Source organism: Lynx rufus, unplaced genomic scaffold (genome assembly GCF_022079265.1).
Source record: "Lynx rufus isolate CCGP_SWC_20201006 ecotype Redwood Valley unplaced genomic scaffold, mLynRuf1.p SCAF_6, whole genome shotgun sequence".
In the NCBI taxonomy this organism is placed as follows: domain Eukaryota; kingdom Metazoa; phylum Chordata; class Mammalia; order Carnivora; family Felidae; genus Lynx; species Lynx rufus.
Window position 1 is genome coordinate 91852690 of NW_025814878.1, and position 23335 is coordinate 91876024.

At 38.1% G+C, this 23335-nt stretch overlaps 1 protein-coding gene across 5 annotated transcripts in view; it reads right to left on the reverse strand.

Moving 5' to 3' along the window:
• The window catches only part of ZNF451 (zinc finger protein 451), an 88653-nt gene extending 65858 nt beyond the window's left edge, over nucleotides 1-22795 (reverse strand). For 2 of the 5 annotated variants that reach the window (XM_047101628.1, XM_047101626.1), the window contains exons 1-3: nucleotides 22692-22795; nucleotides 22058-22141; nucleotides 13132-13212 (exon numbers count right to left, since the gene is read on the reverse strand). In XM_047101628.1, the coding sequence (XP_046957584.1) occupies nucleotides 13132-13212; nucleotides 22058-22141; nucleotides 22692-22712 (186 nt within the window). In that variant the 5' untranslated portion in view covers nucleotides 22713-22795. Of the gene's footprint in view, nucleotides 1-660; nucleotides 11620-13131; nucleotides 13213-22057; nucleotides 22142-22691 lie in introns of those variants that run through there. The other 3 variants (XM_047101630.1, XM_047101625.1, XM_047101629.1) reach the window with 3 other exon arrangements.
• Nucleotides 22796-23335: the final 540 nt, after the last annotated feature.

A 23335-nucleotide genomic window follows, 5' to 3' on the forward strand; every position in this document is an offset into this window, starting at 1 on the left:
TAAAAAATTATGAAGTACCCATACCCATTTGTACCTTTAAGTGTACTTAAATTATTAAAAGTATATTTAGTCAAATTAAAAATACTAGTTTATTTAGCCTAGACCTGACCGTCCTCTTTTTCTTTTTGGAATATAAAAATAGAAAGCAACATTCTTAACTTTTCCATTGACCAAGGTAATTTCTAAATATACGTATTTATTCACAAGAAAGCTAACAATGTCCCAAAAGTAATTTTAACTATAACTTGAATTTCACAGGTGGGTTTTCTTTCAAAATTCATCTACAAATGCCCATTTCTTGGACCATTCACTCAATCCTTCAGTGTATTATAGTTTAAGAAGCCAAGTGCCATATACTTGCCAACTCCCCTTTCGTAGTTAAGAACTGGACTTGGCACTGAATGCTGAGAAAACAGGCTATAATCCATTTAATAAAACTTTTCTAAGGTCTCATGAATAAATGTTTTTAAAATATTAAATACAGGCAGATTTTCCATTTTACTCTTCACTCATCTGCTCACCCAAAAGTTGAGCTTCTTACTGCCATTAAGTCACTTTTCTAGAAATATTTGCCAAGATTAAGTTAAAGGAAATACAGAATTAAAAGAATAAATCTGCTTTTGTAAAGCATTTTCTAGAAACAATACTGAACAAGGCAGGGCTTCACAGAAGAAATTATCATTTTATAATAGTTTGTGGCATTATATCATTTTGAGGCTTTTTTATAATGAGCAACTGACATATTTTAAAATCACCCATCTCTAAAAAGCATTTTAGTTGTTGAGTAACTATCAAATTTGGCATTATACAAAATTACTTTTTTAATGGAAATAATGAATATAGCCAATGGAGCGCTCTGTGAAATGGACTAATTCTCACTCCTTACAGGATGATGTAAGCTAGGAAAAAGCACTGTAAAAATAGTTATCCAGAGAGGTGATCACAACAACCCAGTTCCCTATTTGACACACCAAAGGTGCTTTTTTGGCTACAGAAAAGCCAGTAATAAGGAAAGATGAGCTTTGTAGGAGGTGGGGGGGGGGAAGGGGGGGGGAGAAGATTAGGGAGAGGGGATATAGAGAACAATCCAAGGGAGAGGTTTATTTGTTGTTACAGCATCCTTCCTGAATACCAGCTGGCACAAACTAGTCAGAGGGGTGTTAACTGGAGAATGATTATTCTGGCCATTATCCTTATCCTCTATAAGGGATTCCAAGTTTAAAAAAAGCTCAAAGGAGCAATCAAATGCGAAAGTGTAATTAACTTTGTAAATCATATTATCTATCTATCTGACGAATGCAATTAATTTTAAAAGAATTCCTGAAACAACTGCATTATTTAATACAAACTCAAATTCCAAAGCCTGCTTATTACTGCTCATTCTAAAGCCAGGGTCCACAGTTCGATCTGAAGTTTGTACTCCCAGAAGTTCTGTTTACCAGAAGCCTCTTCTGCCCAACCTATGGCTCAAACCATACCCCAAAATAACATTTTGAAAAGCAACAATTTTTCTCAAGAATTTTATATTCAAATACAGAGAGAGCAGAAGGGATAAACACAGCAAAGCAGTACAATATTTATTTACCATCTCCAGCAGCAAAGCTTTGGAACCAGGAAACAACCCTTTTATACAAAGCAATCATCTTCCCACCCCCAACTGGTTATTGTTTACAAATACAAAGTACACAGAACATCTGCTTTATATGAGCAAACTTAAAAACATACATACAGATATACCCCATTCTGTAAAGTACTTTATTCATTTAAGAAGGCCAGTAACCACCAAACGTGTTAGGTAAGATTCTTCTTCCTGTATTGTCTTTTCGGTAAATTGCCAGTATCTATACTTATAAAAATCCCTCCTGGGAAGAATGACATTGATTCTCCTTCAGCACAGGACCACAAACAAACAAAAAAACAACTTTGGAACTCGGGAATTTTAAAATATCTCTGAAGCTGCAAAGGGGGAGTTATAGCTTTAACCCTGAGTGCCACTGCTATATCTCTGGCACAGAAAGAAAAAGGATGAATTATGAAAAGAGAAAAGGTGACAAAGTGGCAACAAAAGCAAGAAAAGAAACTCCAAACCAGAGAAAAAACAAACAGGAAGTTGACAAAATGTGTTCTGGGTGCTGCTGGAGATACCACTGGCACAAGGTTCACAGGTCTTTCTTCAATACAACACCTCCAAACTCCAATGAAGCAACATTTTTAGAAATATCTTCATTTTCCCCAAATCCACCCTGAAATTATCTATAAACCAACATACAGGGAGATTAGCCACATTTAGCTACACTAAGGACACAATGCCAATAGGAGGTCATGAAGTATACAACTGTATACCCATAATGTAACATTCTACTTCAGTGTCATCATCCTGTTCATCTTCAAAGTTGTTCTCTACTGGTGCCTCAGTTCTTTCTCCACTACTTGAGCCGTCTATCCCTGGGGCTGGTGGTGCACTGACCAAAAACCCTCCTTTGGCTCAGTTCAGAGAAGAAAAAGAATTGTTCTAGATGTCCACAGGAGACTATGGTACAAAGCGAACTCCAGACAGACTACTTCTATAACCTTACAAGTAACAGCTATACAAACTTGGTACACTTTGAATAAGTAGGAACCAATACATTTTCATGGGCAATTTATCCTTTTTCTTCAGCTGCATCTCAAACTGTGCCCCATAAAGGCTGTTCCTTACAATTCTGAAACCAGATGTGATGTTCCACATGCCTTTGTATGCACTGATTCATTTCAATGCCTGGCTCCTGATTCTCCGTTAGTCCAACTGGCTCTTCTCTAAGCATGTTCCAAACCCCAGCTCAAGTATTTACTAAGTAAGAAAAGCTTCCTTGATCCCTCTAGATGGCCCTCTCTTTTGTTCCAACCTCATCACAGACAATCCTCTAAACAGGACAATTACATTGTATTGGTATTTCCTTCTCTTAAGAGAATACACCATCTCTTATGAACTCCCAGTACCCCCAGACCTTCCTCAGTGCCTGCCTGCACATAGATATTGATAATGATGATAAAAGTTTGTTGCCAAAATAGACACAAAGTGACAAAACAGCATCCATCAAAAACTGTATACACGTACCTACATATCCTAGCTCTTCATTCTACATTCTTTTATTTCTTATTATCATAAGCATTTCTTAGCTTGCACTTGAGAAAAGCAACTATTTTAAATATGCCTTTCAATGACTTAGTCCATTGATGGGTTTGCAATATAGCTTAATGGTTGAACCTTAAAAAACTGTAAACAAGGGGAACATGATCTGATGACAAGAACTATTACATGCTATTAAATATACATCTTAAATGTACCTGTACTTATACCCAATACCATCCCACAGTTATATCTATGAACGTGTGTAGAAACAGCACAACTATGAAAGAAATCTATATTTGACTTTTGAGTTTTCAAAGTACTTCTGCGCATTACCTCATTTGAGAGTAGGAAAACTGAGGCTCAGAAAATAAATGACTTGCTAATACTCGGATCAAGGTCTTTGAATTTAAATACCATGTGTGTTGCACCATTCCACCTTTTTCCCTAGCCAATATCCTAAAGATGCCAGCAAAAAAAATAAAATTTAAGCATGTATCTGAAACAAAATGGATATAACAAACAAAAAAGGTAGGAAAAAAAACCATGACTAAAATGATCAGTGCTGAAAATGAATGGAATACATGAAACAAGCCAATAACCATGCATCAAGAACAATCTTAGTCCCACACAGTGAAATCTCAATGGGAAAACTAAGAGGTTATAAGGTTAGGGTTTCTCGTCTGACACATGAAATGACCAGGAATTAGTTAATATAAGACATCAAATACTAAGGGATGAGAGTACAACCATAAACACAAAGTTTAGGGAAGAAAAAGATTAGTGTATGTCAAGTTAGTTCATCAGAAAAGTTAAGACTTTAGTAGAGCCTTGAAAAATACAGAGCCAGCCTAGTATAATGCTGAATTCAGACTTTGGAGGAAGAGTCTATATTCAAAGCTTGGTTTCACCAATTGAGCAAGGTGTTTAATGATGTTTCATTTCCTCATCTGCAAAATCAGAATGAATTTCTTCCTCAAGAACACCTTGTAACTTCTAGCACACAGCCTAGTAAATGTAAGCTCTATAAATGAAAATTTTCTCCTCTGCTTGCTTCCCAGGTAGGAAGACAATAGTTAGACTCAAGGCTATCAAGGTGCTTTCAAGATCTCAAAATGTATTTTTGCTAAATGTAAATAGGAGTTGTTATAAGCCATTAGACAAAGACCAACATGCATGCAACTCTTGCTAAGAATCTAAATGAGGTTAATAAAAAACTGACTAGAACCAAGGCAGAAAGGAATGGGCTGCACACCTAACAGCTGGATATTTAATGTAATTAAATATGTTCAAAAAATGTAACTGAAAATTTAAGACTATTTAGTGACTTGGAAAATGTTTTCCCCCAATCGTCCAAATCATTGTTGCCCCATGAATTAAAAGTGGTATAGATAAAAGGGACCACAAACATGATAGTTCTTATAGCACATTAGTGTTAAATGCACACTAAGTAGTGTAAAACAGCCATCACAGATAAAAGTGGCAGTTAACAAGAGGTCTAACTGTAGCCCTTCAAACTCAATGACGTGATAGAGCTACTCTTATGGGCAATGAAAGAAAACAGAAAACATAGATAGCTCATGGGAAAAAAACAGTATCAAAGTAGGTCTTGTAAGAAGACTACTAACAGAACTCATAATAACACCTGAAGCATTTAAGATCAAGGGAGAAATTTAAAATACCACTAGATATAAAGCATTTACTTTCACTTCTACCAAAGAATATAGTTAGGATTATTAGAAAACTCAATACAACTTGAGAGATCTCCAAAGTCCTAAAAGAAAGTACAGACAACCTGAGAATTCTTGTTGAATTCTTGACAAGGCATCAGAAAATCCAAGAGACCATTTGAAATAGACAGTTATCTCAATAAAACATGTAAAGCCCTTAAGACCTGGAGAAAACTAGTTAACTTTAAGATACACTGTATGTCAGCACTGTTCTATAACTCCATGGTAATGGGCTTAAAATTTTTTATGAGAGGATGCAATTAGCCATAAACCATATGTAATAATACATTTGTGTGAAAATTATAAAATGAGAAAATACTACTATTAAATGAGAAAGCATTTAAAACTGATGAAAGTTCAATAGCCAGAAAATAATAGTTCCAGAGACTGGACTGGCTACTCTTAAAAAAAAAGGACATTAAAAAAGAAGACTAGAAAATCTCTTACAATAATGCTGAAGGCATTGTATTTAAGTATACAAAGCCACATCAAAATACTGGCTAGTAATTACTGGTAGAATAAAAAATATAATCTACATCAAAGAGATTAGGGGAAGATCAGACATCCTTCCAGAAAGATGTGTTACATAAGGGAGAAGAAAAGATCAAATAAAGAATGAAATAACCGATATGATAACATCAAAAGGACATGGTTGGACTGTGATCACTTCCAGATATATCCCACTGGAAGCAAACATAATTTCCAGTAATAACATAACTCAATGATACCGAACACGACTATAAAAAGTTTTCATTACTATAAAGTCAAGCAAACAAAAAAGACAAAAATATTACAAAAATATTGTCCCACTAATCAATAAGAAAAAAAAAGATTTAATAAAACAATATTTCATCATTCATACAGGACGGGAAATTTCATAAAAGAATTTCTTAATGGCTTACAAAACTCTTCATTTCTGGAAAAATAACTAAAAGATTTGCATTCAAAAGCCATCATCAGTTAAATAACTTCCACCTGTATATTTTAAGTGAAAAATGGAAGGATGGGTTTGTGTATCCACAAATGAAAACTATACAGAATGGACCTGGCGAACTGAATGGCATGCATAAGATGTACACAGATATCACAATCCATTATTGGACTAGCCACTAACATTAAGAATGGCAAATTTCAAAAGACGAGGAAACATAAGCAGTGCAAGTCTGGGGCAAGATATGCCTCACGTTAAAGAAAAAAAAAGTTTTCAATTATTGCAATCTTTATAAACTATTCCTACAAAGACCTAATCCATGATTTCTAACCTTCATCAGAATCCCACTAAATTACATCCTCAAGAATAGTGAATGTGGCAGTTAAGTCTACTTATCCATGTCATTTAACTCTGTATCCAATTTTATAGCTAGAAGGGATTCTGGATTGTGTCTATTCCAACCTCCTTGTTTTTAGTACCTGAGGTTATCCTGGATGTACTGGACCCTTAAGGACATTGTCAATCAGGTCACTTAGGTATCATTCAGTAAATTATTAGTATAGTACTAATGTAACATACTAAATAGTATCCAAGTATCCTGAAAGACTTTATGCTCCCCTCAAAATGTCATTTTGAGGGCTACGTAAATAAATGGAATTATTAAGAAGCTGCCACACAGAAAAAAAAAAAGTTTAAATACAATTACATTGATAAGGAAGTTGTCACACCATCTGAAAACAAAGGATAAAGTATCAGGAAATCTTTTCCTAAAGTCCTTGTTTCTTCTTACCAAGCAAACACTTCCACTTATCAAATATAAGTTGTGTTACCATGGCTTAGAACAAGGTTAGATAGACAAATGACTCAATCAGAAAACCTAGAACCTGCAGAAAGAAAACAAAGCTGCCTTAATGCCCAGGAAACTGAGCCAATCATTAAAAACTAAAAAGAACTACCATAACATTATTTAAATAAGGGGGAAGGGCATACTCTATAACCTTCTGAAATGGATCAACAGTGCTATAAAGAAAACAAATGAACATTCAGAAGGAGAGTACATTTAGATAGTGCAATTGTACAGATGATGAATAAACTACAAGACTCCAAAAAAAAAAAAAAAAACAAATAACTGTACAGAACTCACATAAATACCACCAGCAACATATGCAAGACACCAAAATGTTAAGTTTTAAGCAGGGTGAAATTTAAAAAGGCACTTCATATAACAATGGAAACTGTTTCTCTGTACACAGTAACTGCAAGAAATCATATTGTCTTCACATATATTTTATGTCTAGTTGAGAAAAAACATTTTGAAGAAAAAGGATCATTAGACACATCCCTTTTGAGAATACCAAATCATTAAATTTGCAATTATCCCAAAGCTTCCCGAAAACCTAGAGATATTTAAACAGGTTCACCTAATGGGGAATTTTTGTGGCAGGCTCTGCCCATGGCAGGCACAGTAAGAAAACTTACTATCTAATTGTGAGTTCCATATGCTATTGGGGTTGTCTCCCTACAACAAGTCCCCATTTTTAGTTTTGTAACACCATTATCATTCAAGTATGCCAGAGAAAGATTTTTAAGTAACAAGTTAAGAATACTGTTTCTTCTGCAGTCAAGAGACTGATCTATAGCTAAAAGCTGTTCCCATTTACTGCATTCTGACTCCCCACTCAACTGCCAAATCCAAATCCCTTTCAGAAGTTACCCAGTCAACAATTCGGGGATTTCTTTTCACTTTTAGGAAAATTCTCTGGAGATGCTTGAGTCTATCAACTGGAGAGTGGTAATGCAATTTTAACTTTACTACTGAGCAACATAAATAACACAAGAAGAGAACAGCAATGCTGTTTTATAAAATATTTGAGGAGCTATACAACGTAAATAGAGCTAACACGAGTGAACTGTACACTTAAAAATGGTTAAGATGGTAAATTTTATGTTGTCTTGTCTCTAACCACAATTAAAAACAAAAATTTTAAAAGGAGACATGTGTTAAGTGGAAGTGCCAAAGCAGTTTCAGAGAATCCCATCTTCATGTATCATTTTTTGATTCGGATTTTGGAAAGTAAGAGTACCTCAAAAATCATCAAATTTGTAACCCACTATCTGATTCAGGGGAGGAAAGGGGAGAAATGGACAAGTGGGAGATTAAAGTAGCCTTAGCTAACTCGGAACTATGTGTAGCCATATAGAACAGTTCCAAGGTCTCTCTCTCCACTGAATTTACCTGTGACTAGTCCTTTCAAAAAAGAAGCTATATAGTGCCATGTCAAGGGCACATGAGACCACTTAACTGATGTGATACATATCAAACTATAAAAGTCTTTATGATTTCTTAGGCCCTTGTGTCTTTCAAGGTAAATGTTAAGTCTAGATATGACCAAATGTGCAAGATCATCTCCTCTATCAAGTCTGTTAAGCTTAATCTACAAATGGGACCAATATAGTACTCTGAAATTATCTGACAAAATAAAATAACTTCTTCTAAGTAGGGATTTATGAGTCTTCAACCTCTGTTGCGTCTTCAACAATCAGACAGAGGAAGAATAGTAGTAAAAAGGGTACTGAATATAGTTACAATGGAGGGGGAATGAGCTTCAACTATTAAAAAGTGGGGCACTAGGGAAAATGTAAATCACCACTGTGCAAGAACTACGGCAGAAATAGAAACCACATGAACCCAAGAACAGTTATATTCCACTAACAGTAGATCCAAAATATTTTGACCAAGCAGATGAAAAAATGCAGATGTTTTACAAACTAAGAAGATACAAAATGTTAAGTCTGTTGATAAAAACAATTTTTTGGGGGGCTGTGAAGCAAATAATACTAGGTGATGGACTCTGACCCCTCAAACTTGACACTTCTTCCATTTTTGAAGTCATGCTGCGAAAACGAGGATCTAAGGACTGGTATACTGCACAGCCACTGCCTTGAGATTAAAAAGATACTGTGGAATATACAATTGAGGTATCTGCTGCCAGTTCCAGAATTGTGAAGAACTATTAATGGAACCAACTTAGAGCAAAAAGATAAGTCGTCTCTCATGAGTAAGAGTCTGACTAGAATAAGGGACCAATAAACCAAGAACATGTTACTGAAGTCTTGATTTCAGACTTTTAAGAAATCATTACTGGATGTTATCGTTTAAACAGATATCCAGAAACAGAACTGCATGAGATGTTCTCTTTACTACATCCATAGTTATACTCTAACACTTAAGGATTCTCAACATCATCTATTTGATGGCATCCCTCTTTATTACAGTAAGAGGACCAGATTGTCAGGCATGTTTGGAATTCTCCTATAAGAGTTCAGATTTGCATGCCTGGATTGTAGAACATCCTTTATTTCCAGGACACTAATGCACATTTCCTTTTTGTGTTTAGAGTGATGAATTATCAAGCTCAAAAAGTTTAACTGTTTAGAAGGTAGGTTTGTTTAAGAAGGTCATCTTGGTGAAAGGCCTAGAATATCCTGAGAGAACACCATGATGGGTCTCACAGCTTGTTTATATGTGAGAGCTTGACAGGTCAAAGACTTAGGCCATGACGATAACAAAGAATTCTCTCACATGTGGCTTTGAGTGGTAATGACACTGTAGCCATCAGTCTCGATACGGACAGTTACTGTGAAAATTTTTAGAGATGTTACAAGAAGGAAAGTCTTTTTCCAGCTGGTGTCCACAGTAGACCTGTAACATCTAGCCATCCTACAGGAAGCAAACTGGATTTGGCAAAATTTGATTTGTATTCCAGTTCTTGACAGAGTTGCACGGTTGATGCTGAAGTCTCAGAGAGCTTGAGAGTAGTATGGACTCTTGAAGAGTCAGATTGTCCTGACATAAACAGAGCACAACAGATTTGTCATTTTGTGAAGATCTGACAAGGTGAAGCCCAAACAAGGAAGCACTGATGACATAAAAATGAAGGATTTGCCTCTGGCATTAGTAAACAGAGACCTAGTAGCAGGTTATTTCCAGGCCCCAGATCTGCTAGTCCTCAGTTTACCAGTAAGATTTTCCTGAGGAACAAATCATTTATATTTTTTTAAGCACAAGAGGATTCAGATTCCTGAGTACCCTCCTCTGAACTTACTTTGGACCAGAAATAATGGGTAAACATTTGTCCAACCCTACTCAGATGGAAGTCTCTACTGTCACTTGGCCAATAAAACATAAGTCTCTATTTCAAAAGTCTAGAATTACATGTTAGCTGTGATAATTCCAGACATGCATTTATTTTCTGAGGTGACCTCCTACCTGTAGATCCTGTTTGAGTGGGGAGGAACAAGTAAAATAGTTAGGATCTTGGATGACTACACTGCTGAATGCAAACAGGTTATTAATTCTTGTACCCATGGCGTTCTGGAGATTCTCCCTTTTTTCTATATCTATAGGGGTGGTTTCGAGGTTTGTACCAATCTCCTTTGGAATATCCTCTATTGTGATAATGTGCTTTCTGATCATGACTATAAAAGTATCGATGTTGGTTATAGTATTTGTTGTGGTCTCTATAATCATTTTCTTTTATACTGTTTTCTTCTGCAACAACAGCATTTACATCTTGTCCAAAGAGAGAAGTACCATCAAAGGGTAAGTGTGAGATCTTCTCCTGGGTTTTCTTAGTGAGAGATGTAAGTCGGAGCCAGGCTTGTCTTCTGTAGTCTATTGCCATGGCCATAACTCTGACTACAGAATCCATTATGTCCCTAGTAGTACAAAGCTGCCAAAGGCCAGCATCCATACCATCCGATATTATACATCTTGCTTTTCCACGATCAAACTCTGGGTCATGAACCAGATCCTCCATGTCTTCCCAGAGTTTACGCTGATATTGAGTCATATAGGCCATGTAACTAGCAGCTCGGGCTGCAATGGAAGCAGCATGGTAGAATCTACAACCCATGACCTCCATTTCTTTTGAGGTAGAATCTAGAGGAGATGTTGTGCTTCCTCTTTTGCTGTGCTCTAGTGCTTCTACAATAGGGCCCTCGGCTGGTGGATTTGGTTGGAAAGGAGAGGTATCCTTGGCCACAGGATATACTCTGTGCCCCATGAAGGAAGAAGGATGGCAATCAGCAGGGTCTTTAAAAACCTCAGTGGTGGCAATTCTCAGAAGAGGATGCAACGGAGGAACCAAACGTTTCTTAGAGGTCACATAATCAGGTTTCCCTTCACATGATTCTGCTTCAGATTGTAATGTTACTCTCTTTATAACACCTCTTTGTTCCATTCTTTTCAAAAGACCTGTGAAACTAGACTGACTGGGATCAGTCGGCTGCCCTTTGTCATCAGCTGAGGGGGACTTGCAGTCAGCTTCTTCATCAACCGTAGATAAATTTTCATCCTTGGAGGTGGAGATGTCCCACGGAACTGAGGAGTTCTCACTTGGCCTAGAATGATGGAATCTAAAACAGCTCCTAGACTGCAGATCACGTATCACTCGTGACATCTCAGCCACCTGTGTCTGAAGATAAAGGATGGCATCTTGTCCATGCTGTGAAGCTGAAGAAGACTCTACAGGTAAATCCTCCTTGACCTCTGAAGAGGCCAAAGATTCTTGGGGGACCAGAACTGGAGATGAAGGCAGAGTCTGATAATTTTGTGATGGTTTAAGTGTCTCTGTCTCAGAAATCTTAATATCTGAATTATTTTGATCATTTTTCTGGTTCTCCAATGGGTTCTCAACAGAAGAAGGTTGAGAAACTATCCTTTGTGGACTGCTGGTGCAACTCCCAGAGGAGGAGCTGCTGTCTCCAATGGGAAGAGGAACACTGCAGCTAGAGCACATTTCTGGGCGATGATTCTCAGAGGATGGCACCTTAGACTCAGGCATTCTCTGGGTTATCCACATGAACAAGAAAACCAAGGAAGAAAAAAAAATGCTTTTAATATGTTAACTTTCAAGTGCAGAGATGCATGACCAGTAAGTAGAACTCAATTTTTTAAATTATTATAACAACAATGAAAGATGCAATCCACTACAGGTCTGCAAGGGGATCATAGAAGTCAAAGCCACAAGTTTCACTACCCCCAAAACCCAATACCAACTACTGGCAATAATCTGGCACTCTATTAAAAAAGAGAGTAAAAACAAGCCCAGTTCAATTGGTGCCATCTTAGCCTACTGCTCAGTCTTCTGCTAGGACAAGAAGAGGTGGTGAGACTACTGGTGATTAACAATCTTTTTTTTAAAAATCCCATCCAATGTATGTAAGTCAACAAGTAGAAGTTTGTAATAGTATAGAGAACTTGGGAAAAGTTCCACTGAAAATCACACACACAAAAATATTTCTCAAAGTCCCCACTGAAGAGTCACTTTTAAGTCCTTTAAAGATTCTTGTTCCCTCTCCATGAATAACATAAATGAATAATGATAAAACTTGCCAGTTGCATAGTCCTACTTTATGGTTTGTAGTTTCCAAGGAGCTTACATAGTATGTATTTGTCACTTCATTTTGTCCTCACAACAACCCTGTGAGGTAGGTATTATTATCTGATAAAGAAATTAAGATTAAAGGCTACTTAATTTATCCAGAGTCACAAAATTACTAAGGAGTAAAGCTCAGGCTAAAACCTAGGCATACTGATTCCAAGTCCAAGTCTCAATCCCTTGTAACATAAAGCAAGAAGTATTCCGGCCAGGAGTCTCCAACCGATCAATCCATCAAGACAATAGCCCATTAATAGAAACTTGGGCTAAGACAAAAGAAAGGCAAGGTTGCTACAAAGGGCTCAGCTAGTTTGGTTCTCAGAGTAAGGGAAGTATTAGTTTAAGGGTCAAACCCACAACCAATAAATCACAGGTAAGAGAAAAAAAAAAAAAAAACCCTAAATATGTGAGGAATAGAGAAGGTTAAAAGGAATGACAACTGAAGTACTATACCACCTATAACCCTTCCCCACATTCCATTTTCTAAAGGATCTTCACACATCCTCTCTTCCAAGATAAAACAAACTTTCTGTGGCCACATGGTTCTGGAAGAAAAGGATCCAGTTATACATGGCACCTAAGGAGAGATACGAAAGGAGAAGGGCACAAGGAGCCAAAACACTTGCAGTTTTTATTCCATTTCCCTTTTATCAGACACCATCTTCAAGTCTTAGAACTTTGCTGTATCATGTTATCTTTTCACATTCTCACTGAAAGTAAAAAACAAAACTGGAAGTAGGAGATGTTCTGGGCAAAGGACTCAATGAATACCTTCTATGGCTCATTCTATAGAAATGGGCCATTCACTAAAGTACTACAGCTCCTAAACACAGCCATCATTGACTTGATAATTGTCTTAGACAAGGCCTCTTAAATGACTAAAGTGAAAGAAATGCAAATCAAATATAATGTACTTACATCACTATGGGAGGTGCTAGGCTCTTCATCATCACTGCTGATCAGATCAATGTATTCCAGAACAGGTCTTAATGGTCCTTCCTATGAAAGAATCAAGCAAATTAACAAGTCATGTAGTTATTCAAACTAAACCAGTCACTTAAAACAATCACTTTTTTTGTTGCGACTGGCAAGAATTCCTCTAAAGAGGCGGCCTATGGGGGCCAGAAAATAATTAGAACACACACAGAAAAATATTCAGAGTACATGAATAAGAAATGATATTGGGGCACCTGGGTGGCTCAGTTGGTAAAGTGTCCGACTTCGGCTCAGGTCATTATCTCACACTTCATGAGTTCAGGCCCCACATCAGGATGCTAAGAGCAGCTTGGGCCCTGCTTCAGATCCTCTGTGCACCCCCACCCTTGCCCCTCCCCTGCTCGTTATCTCTCTCTCTCAAAAATAAAAAATAAACATTAAAAAAAACTAATGACAAGATCTAAAAGGAAGAGTTTAAACCTTGGTAGAATATTAAGACAATGTTATTCTTCAGGGAAGGATTATTAATAATAAAGGAATTAGTGCTATAAGGACACAGATATGATTCAATGTTTTTTAGATGGGATGAGTATTAATTACCTGTTAGACAACCACACTCAAAAACATGTGGTTCTCTGACTAACAGCTTGGCTTTATTTCCCACTCCTATAGTCAAACATCAAACCTGATTCTTCTCCATCCTGCTTCCAACCATACTAACTGCATCATATGTCAGGCCTTGAATACTAGGCCTAAAAGCCTAGATTTTATTCCATAGGCAAGAGAGAATCAATAAATACTAAGATAAGGAAAACATGAGTACTGTGCTTTAAAATTAATCATGTAGATGAGTATGGAGAGTGGGAAATGCAGGGTAATTAATCAGTCAAATAATGCAAAAAAAAAAAACAGCAGCAAAGAGAATAGTGTTGTAGTATATATACAAGACAATACATGGGTATTAAAAAAGAAAAAAAGATTGGCTATAAAAAACAAAATTCCAACAATAAAAAGGAATCAAAGAAGTCCCTAAGGTTTCAAGCTTGAACAACCAGCTGGATATATCTGGAATTCAGAAACAGGAAGCTGACACTCTTTTGAACATAATGGGTTGATGTACCAGTGGCACACAAAGTTAACTGGCAGAAGCCAGAAATGCAGGGCTGAAATCTGGATGTACAAACATAGCTAGAAATACAGATTTGGGAGGGGTTCCTCTAGAAGACTAAATTGAACTATGATATTGCTAACAAAGAAAACAATGAGGAAAAAGAAGAAATTTAATGAGGCTCTTGAGGAAATGCTGGAATTTTAGGACTCAAGAAGAGCTAAGCAGGTAATCAAAGACTGAAGAAGAATCAGGAATGGATAAATTCAAAAACACTAGAGAATCCTCAAAAAGTTGTCAATGCAAAATGTAGTCAAAAACATGGACAACCAAAAAAACTGCCACTGAAATTGGCAACAAGATTTTTAAATGCCTGAAAACAACTTTCAAGAAAGTAGCAAGCATATAAAAGCCAGGCTCTAAAATATTAAGTAGAACATGAGGCAATAGAGGCACCTGGCTGGTCAGTCAATGCAGCATGCGACTCTTATCTTGGGGTTGTAAGTTTGAGCCCCACGTTGGTTGTAGAGACTACCTAAAAATAAAATATAAAAAAAAAAAGAGGCAGTAAGGCCATGAGTAAAGAATATTATTTTTTAAATTCTAATATGTTGAGAATAAGAGAAAGGAACACAGGAAGAGAATATAGCTGAGGGAAAGATTTCTTAGGATGCAGAAAGCTGACTGTTGGCAAGCCAAAGCGATCTATTCAGTGGATAAACTAACAAAGCCTAGAGTCAGGACACAGAAGCTAAGATCTTTAAATATCCTCTTCCTTAGAAGAGACATTCCGTCTCAAAGATAACTTGTTTCTCCCTTAGGCTACAACTTCTCCTCAAGCAGAAAATTGCTATCCTTGCAGACAGGTTTTATCTAGGCACTACGATAAAGCCAGAGTGCCTAGATAAAACCAGAGACCAGAACTTCAGGACAGGGATCATGTAATAAGTAATTAAGATTTTTGCCTGAGCTGTAAAAATGGAAGTTTAAAAAAATGTTTTTTATTTTTTTTAAATCTTTACTTTTGAGAAAGAGTGAGTGAGCGAGCATGAGCAGTGAAGGGGCAGACAGAGAGGGAGACACAGAAGCCAAAGCAGGCTCCAGGGTCTAAGCTGTCAGCACAAGCCCGACGCGGGGCTCGAACTCCCGAACCGTGAGATCATGACCTGAGATAAAGTCAGACGCTTAACCAACTAAGCCACCCAGGTACCCCTAAAGATGGGAAGTTTAGAAAAGAGGATATTCTCCAATTATGGTCAACAGAGAAGATTCACCTACCTTTAGACTACAATCTACCACTGTTATTGTCAATGTTATACATTCAATTCAAGGAAGCAGAAGAAATAAAAATATGCTAGCTTCTCCTGTTCTAACACCTTAACTTTGGGCTCTTCAAGAAATGTGCATTAGAAATTGTTATTACATGTCCATAGCAACAGCCCACCAAGAAAGTCTCCAGGTTACCAGAAATACAGAGGGAGGGGCAGAGAGAGCTTCCATAAACAGAGAAAAAAGAGACGAAAGAAGGTAACAGAGTACAAAGCAAAAAGTAGAAGAGGAACCCTCCCCCCCACCAAAACCCCCAAAACCCAGGATAAAGAAAATGGTCACAGATGGGATTTAAAAACAGCTGCAGAAATAGCAGAAAATAGCAGGAGCAGGAAATGATGAAAGAAGACTATTACAAATTTACTGCTAGGGTGAACCATTAGACTGATATGCAACCAACTATTCCTGAACTAGCGAAAAATGACAACTTCATATGATTCACACTAATTAAAAGAGTAAAAACAATCTGGGTAGGAAATCCAAAAATGAGAAAAACCAAGAGTCATTTAGAATATTTATTGATTCACTCAGCAAATAATTATGGGTTTATACGTGAAAGAATGGTAGATGACGATGACACGTATTTGAGACCACCAAAAAAAGCAGAGGCTGAGTTAAAAAATAAGAGAAGTATCCCCAAGGAAAATATTATTTATATGCACACACTCTAAACTTTAGTTATGGATATGGAAAAAATGCCACCATAACGAACTTAAAGAATCAAAACATTTTAGTATTCCATTAATTTTACTACTCATCAATAACATTTGTCTTTGAGCCCTATACAGGAACTGTACTAAACTTTTCATGTAAATGATTCCATTTAATCCCCAATTACTTTATAAGGTGAAACAGTGAATTATTATTATTATTCCATTTAACAAATGAGAAAACTAAGTGAGATATACCTGATTCTCTAAATATATAACCGGCTGTGTGGTCACTATAATTCTGAGGTTAAGTTCAAAGTATACACACTACATTTTTTTTTAAATTTTATTTTTAAGTAATCACTACATCCAACATGAGGCTTGAACTCACAACCCTGAGATCAAGAGTCACATGCTCTACTGACTGAGCCAGCCAGGTGACCCTACATGCTTTTTTAAATCAATCCCTTATTACCTAAGTTTTTAAGAGACTTTGTCTTCCTTCAAAAAGAGAAAAAAAGACTTCTTGCTATTGCCCTCAAATCTGAATAACTCATAACACTAACCAAAAAATAAGTTATTAATTCCCCGTAAGAATGTGTATTATGTCAAGAAACATTTCTCAAAATGTTTACAGTGACTGCCTATGTTCTTAACAAGTATAAATGCATGTTGTCCTCCAATTAAAGGCATTTTATTTGAATTTGCTCAATTCATCAACTAGTAAACCATCATTCTCATCATCCCTTTTGTACCAATAACAAAATCAAAGGATTCTACTCCCGAAGGCCACACAATTAGGGCCAGGAGCACAGGCACAAACAAAACAGTTTAGTAACACAGCTGAATTAATATTAATATTCTAAGTAAAAAAAAAAAAAAAAATTAATGACACAAAAAGCTTTCATTCCTGTTAATAGAAAAATGATTATCCTACAAAACCAAACACCAATTACCTACAACAGTTGACCCTTGAAGAACATGAGGGTTTGGGCTATGACCTTCCCTTCCATTACGGAATTGAAAATCTACATACAGCATTTGACTTCCCAAAACATAACTACTAGAAGCCTACTGTTGACTGGAAGCCTTACCAATAACATAAACAGTTGGTTAACATGTATTTTGTATGATGTTATTATATACTGTATTCTTACAATAAAGCCAAAAATATTACAAAAATCATAAAGAAAATACATTTATAGTACTGTAAAAAAAACTACATACAAGTGGATCCACGCAGTTCAAACCCACTGTTCAAGGGTCAACTGTAAATGGAAAATAATGTCAATACACTAAGATATGGACTGTAAGAAATGTAGTTTACCCAAGTCTAAAAGAATATGGATTTGAATACCGGTGCAAAACTCTAATCTAAAATGTTAATAATGCATGTGTTTTTTCAATAGATTTCCAGTTACAGGATCAGGGATATAGTTTACTTATGCAATCCTGCCCAGTTCAAAGTTTCCAAGTGGTTCCCAACTGCCACTTTTAGTCCACAATTCAAAATCTACACTATCTGGCCCACCCTTTTCTCTTTCACTTTAAAAATTTTTATCCTCCAAAACTACACAGCATCTTCCCTGCTTTCCCATTTTGATGCCTTTCCTTATTTCTTTTCAAAATGCTCTTTTAAATACAAATACTAAATGTTACCTAGGCCAAAAAGGCTTCCTTTATTTCTTTATATAGCACCGGGTACTTTTTATGAAATAACTACTTTCTACAACCATTTACACAGTTCTCATAACCTATATTATCTTCCACATTGAAATATGGGCACTGACAGGTAGGACCTATTTTCAATTAATCTTTTGTAGTTCTAGAGTACTTACTTCATGACTTTGCATATCATGAGCTCCAACATTATTTTTATTTACTGAGCTAATTATAGGTGCAAGACACCCAGTCAAGATACCTTCACATTTATGCCCATGACTCTTACCTACTGCAGTTTAAGTATTATCACTTGACCTATGTGCTTCAGAAGCTACTGATGAAATTATACCTTGATTTCCTTCACTATTTCCATATGTTCAATGATTCCACATTATACCAATAATCTTGACTTAAACCTAAATCTCATGTGCTATTACCAAGATTATAATAGGTTGCCTTTGTGTCTCAAGTAGCACTGTGAAAAATCATGTCATCAGCTCTTGGCTAAAACCATTTTCTGGGAGTAAATTAACTAAAATATACAAAGTTTCAAAGAAAGACAGAAAGATGGTGGCTGAATAAGGGATCAGAAAAATATTCTCAGTTTTCAAAAGCTTGTGTTAACACCATTTCACTTTTACGAAAGACCTACATTGGTATCAGCTTTCACTAACTGAAGTAAATCTGAAGATTTTCTCTTATACAAAAAACAAACAAACAAAAAAGGATGAAAAACAGAAATACTGTGCAGCATTTGTTTTGCAGAAAACCATTACAGAGGCGGTGTGCACCCCAAGCAGCGAGAGTACCACTGCCAAGCTGCTTCCCTGTGAACTAAACTCAGCATTTCACAGCTTTGGATTATGTCTGTAAACATCTGTACTTTATCTCAATTTATTTGGACATCCATTAGCAAGATGTGTTTTAAGGTATCAGAAAAGCCAAAAAGAGGTTATTTTTGGGGTCTGGAAATGCTGAAAATTTTTCCATATAAGTAAATGGTAACTGCTTCTTTGCTTTAGACCCTCTTAGCTTATAAAGTTTTCATAGGTTTCAAATGTTTCTACTTTACAATAACTGGGAGTGGTGGAGATACACCTGTATTATTAAACTAAACAGAAAATGAGAGCAATATCCTTAAATAAAAAGTTTTTGCTATGGTAACATTCTGTTTGAGATCACCCAGGTATTGGCTTTGCAAAAATCAAACAGTACACTTATAAACCGTGCAGTTCTCTGTACGTATATTTCAACATAATTTAAATCAAAGGGATTTATTATCCTTATTATTTCTTTCCTTCAGCACACTGTTTGGTTTCAGGCTCTATATTTTGCAAACCACTGAAAGACTGCTGTGCCACCATGTGATCAAAGACGGGAAAATTAGATTAATGAGCGTGAATTAAGAAATCCAAGCCAGAGTAAATCAAGAAGCAACATTATAATGCCATTTTTGTATCTGAAGAAATCTTAAGCAGAGAACAATTTGTTATCTTTACTGGATGAGCATCACCTAAAGGAGTTAAGGAGAGAGAAGTAGAAGGCTCTTTCTCAATTTATTTTAAAATAGAATTAAGTTATCATTAATTATCATTTAAGTGTTATCACTAAAAATGTAGAAGCAATGTTTTTCATAGATCTCTTCTAAAACTGTAATTGTGCTTAATACATATAATTCACTTCTCCATTTGGAACTATCAGAACTTTGAACCTGTATTTGCCAACAGGGATAAATACAAGGTGTTGTATCAAGGTGCACACACAATACATTATATTTTTTAATTTTTTAAAATGTTTATTTAGTTTTGAGAGAGAGAGAGAGAGACAGAGCATGAACAGAGGAGGGAAAGAGAGAGAGGGAGACAAAGAATCTGAAGCAGGCTCCAGGCTCCTTGCTGTCAGCACAGAGCCCGACGTGGGGCTTGAACTCACAAGCCATGAGATCATGACTTGAGCCGAAGTTGGATGCTCAATCAACTGAGCCACCCAGGCGTCCCTGCACTATATATTTTTTATTCTTGACGCAAAGATGTAAGATATTCTCTACATTTAAAATTAAAAGAATATTTTTAAAAAGTTTTTTTTTAATGTTTTATTTGTGAGTGAGTGAGCACTTGCAGGGGTGGGGCAGAGAGAGAGGGAGACACAGAATTTGAAGAAGGCTCCAGGCTCTGAGCCGTCAGCACAGAGCTTGACATGGGGCTTGAACCCATGAACCGTGAGATCATGACCTCAGCTGAAGTCGGATACTTAACCAATAAACCACCCAGGGGCCCCTAAAATTAAAACAATATTTCAAAAATAAAGAGTATTTTAAACTTCAGCTTAATACACTATTATGCTTAAGTTACATACATGCTATACTATAATTTTTTATTCCACAAGTACCAAAAAGTTTTTCAAATCTTATTTTTATAAATTCCATCTGTGATTCTCAACCCAACACCCATCGTTTATAAAGAAGTATAGCATTCTTTCATATACACAAATATCAAGATGAATATTCTCCAAATACCAATATTCAGGAACAACCTGAAATATTTGTCCTAAGAAGCCATAGAATCCTGTTACCAACATACTTCAGTCCACTGTTAGGGCACCTGGGTGGCTCAGCTGGTTGAGCATCCAACTTTTGATTTCAGTTCAGGTCATGATCTCAAAATTCATGAGATCGAGTCCTGCTATCAGCACAGAGCCTGCTTAGCATTCTCTCTCTGCCCCTTTCCCTGCTCCCATGCTCTCTCTCAAAATAACTGAACAAACACTTTAAAAAAAAAAGAAAAAGAAAAAGAAAAAGTACATCTGAAACTAATTTAACACTATGTTAACCACACTAGAATTAAAATAAAAGGACAAAGGGCACCTGGGTGGTTAAACATCTGACTCTTGATTTTGGCTCAGGTCATGATTCCACAGTTTGTGAGATCAAGCCCCACACCAGGCTCTGTGCTGATAGGGTGGAGCCTGCTTGGGATTCTCTTTCTCTCTCTCTGCCCCTCACCCTGTTGCATGCTAACCTGCACTCTCTCTCTCACTCTGAAAATAAATAAAAGGAGAAAGTACCACATGCACTAGCAATGGTGAAGACAGCCAAAAAAATGATCTCGTGAAAGACTCCTCAATAAACCAATTAAAGACAATACAAAAATGGTTTCACCACAATGGCCCTAATGTTGGGGTATGTAGAGGATATCATTTAATAACCAGCTTTACAAACTGTCCCAAACCAACAAACATAAAAACACTACAATCTATTAAGAAAAACTATACACGTTTCACAGCAAACCTCAAATAACTACAGTATTCAGAAAATGGTTTAGAGTAGAAGTATTCTCTAACTAACTATGATACCACTTTAAGCCGAGCCTTTGCAACTCTTGACAGTTTTGGGTGAAAATCATCTCCAAATACGTCATAACCCCCACTCTGCCTAAACCAAGGCTTTACAAACTGTGGTTCAGAGATTCACATGTCCTTTCATCTTTCCAAAAGGAAGACTCCTAGGTCCCACCTACAAATTCTGAGTCTGTGGGTATGGAAGGGTGAGGCCCCGCAATCCGCACGTTTACGCTTGGTAATGCTTAAAGACCACTGACCCGAAGGGACGAAATTCTGAAAAATATGTGTGTTCCTGGTGATGCAGGGATCTCCATATGAACATCAACTCCTGCACTATGCTGTAACAAACACCATGATCTCACAGGTCAGGGAAGTCTTCAAGCTAGTCGCCTTCATGTTATGCAGCTACATAACGCTCAGATGTTGAGTTCTTCCAAGGCTTCTTGTTCTCTACCTCCTTCCTCATCATCACCTGTCCTCTCTCCCTCGCCTGCATCGTCATCTGTTACAGGACAACCTTGTCCCTCTTGGAAACACGCCTAGACTAAGCATTAAAACAGCGCTAAGTAAACGCACGAGAAGCGTGATGGAGTGAGCACCACAGACTTTCGGCAGTCTTTGTGACGGCTACTGCAGCTGCTCAGAGGCCTCTTTGGGTAAATTTCCTAATCCTACGCCACGCTCCCCGGTGTCTAGTACCTATCGGACGTTCATACACAGTTGCTCAATGAGGAGTGGACAGGTGCAGTACAATCACATAATGGCTTACCACGCGCAGTCTTGGAACTCTAGGAAAAACCCGAATGTCGTTGCTACTTACACTAACAAACTGAATGTCATCTTCATTTTCATCCGTTGTTGACTCAGATGCCTCGGGCCCAGCTGGAGGGACAGATTCTATTATCTATAAAAATAAGCCAAAACACGCTTATCTATACAGCCACGTACTTGGTGGAAGACACTTTCCCAAAAGGAACGAAAAAGAAAGAGCTTTTTAAAACAACGAGCTCTTGAGGAAACCTAACAGCACAACTGCATGCAAATCCGACTAAGAACAGAACTCCATGGAGTCGCGTTCTGCCTCTGCAGACGCGGAGCCATGGGGAGCGGACGCCGAAAACGACTCCCCAGCCCCTGCGAATTCCCCTATCTGCTCGAGGAGGCGGGATGCACGCTCACCGCCGAAGAGCGATCCTGTCTCAAAATGTCGCTCTCGCGGGCAGAGCGGCGACAACAGGGAGCACCGGGGCCGGCGTAGGGGACCGGGGGCGGCCGGGCGGCCATTGTTACCGCTGGGTCGTCGTTAGGACCCGCACCAGGCCCGAACGCTGGGCTCGGCCCGAGACGCCGAGGCTTTCGCCCCGCGGGCGCACAGCAGGCCGCACACTCAACAAAACAAAAAGCTCTTTCGCGGCGCGGCTGAGAACGCCGCGGCCCGACGCTCCACCACTCACCTCCGACCCCGGGTCTCCCATTTCTCCGACGGCCTAACTGACAGCACCACCGCTGCTGCGGTCCCCGCCGCCACCGCCGCCGTCGCAGCTGTCCCCGCCGCCACCGCCGCCACGACTTCCCTTCCCGCCCAGCACCGCTTCGCGCCGCCGTGACCCGCCCCTGCGTGAGCGCCGACGCCGCCGACGCCACCGACGCCGCGGGCGGAAAGAGGTGCGAAACCGCTTCAAAAGGAGGAGCGGCCGGCTCTGGCCCGCTATCCCCCGGAGTCACTTTCGCACAGTCCCGGCCTGCCTTCTCCGCGCCGCGCAGGAACCTGGGAGTTGTAGTTCTAGTGCCGCCCGAGACCGTCCCGGCGTCAGTAGCAAACCGCGGAAAAGGACTCCAAAGCATGGCGCACACATTTTGCCACGCTTACGTCAGCTGCAGCTTTGCGGAGCCGGGGGCGGGCTAGGTTCTGTTTCATAGTGAAGGGCAGGAACAGGGATGTGGAGGTGTGTTTGCAAGTGGGTATTGTATGGGTGTGGACACGAAGCTCACCGGTGTCAGTTTTGGCCTAATGGCGGATGATGGCGATTAAATTCTCATATTCCTTTTTTATTTTTGTATTTTTTGCGGTGGGCCCGAAATGTAAAGGTGTACTTGA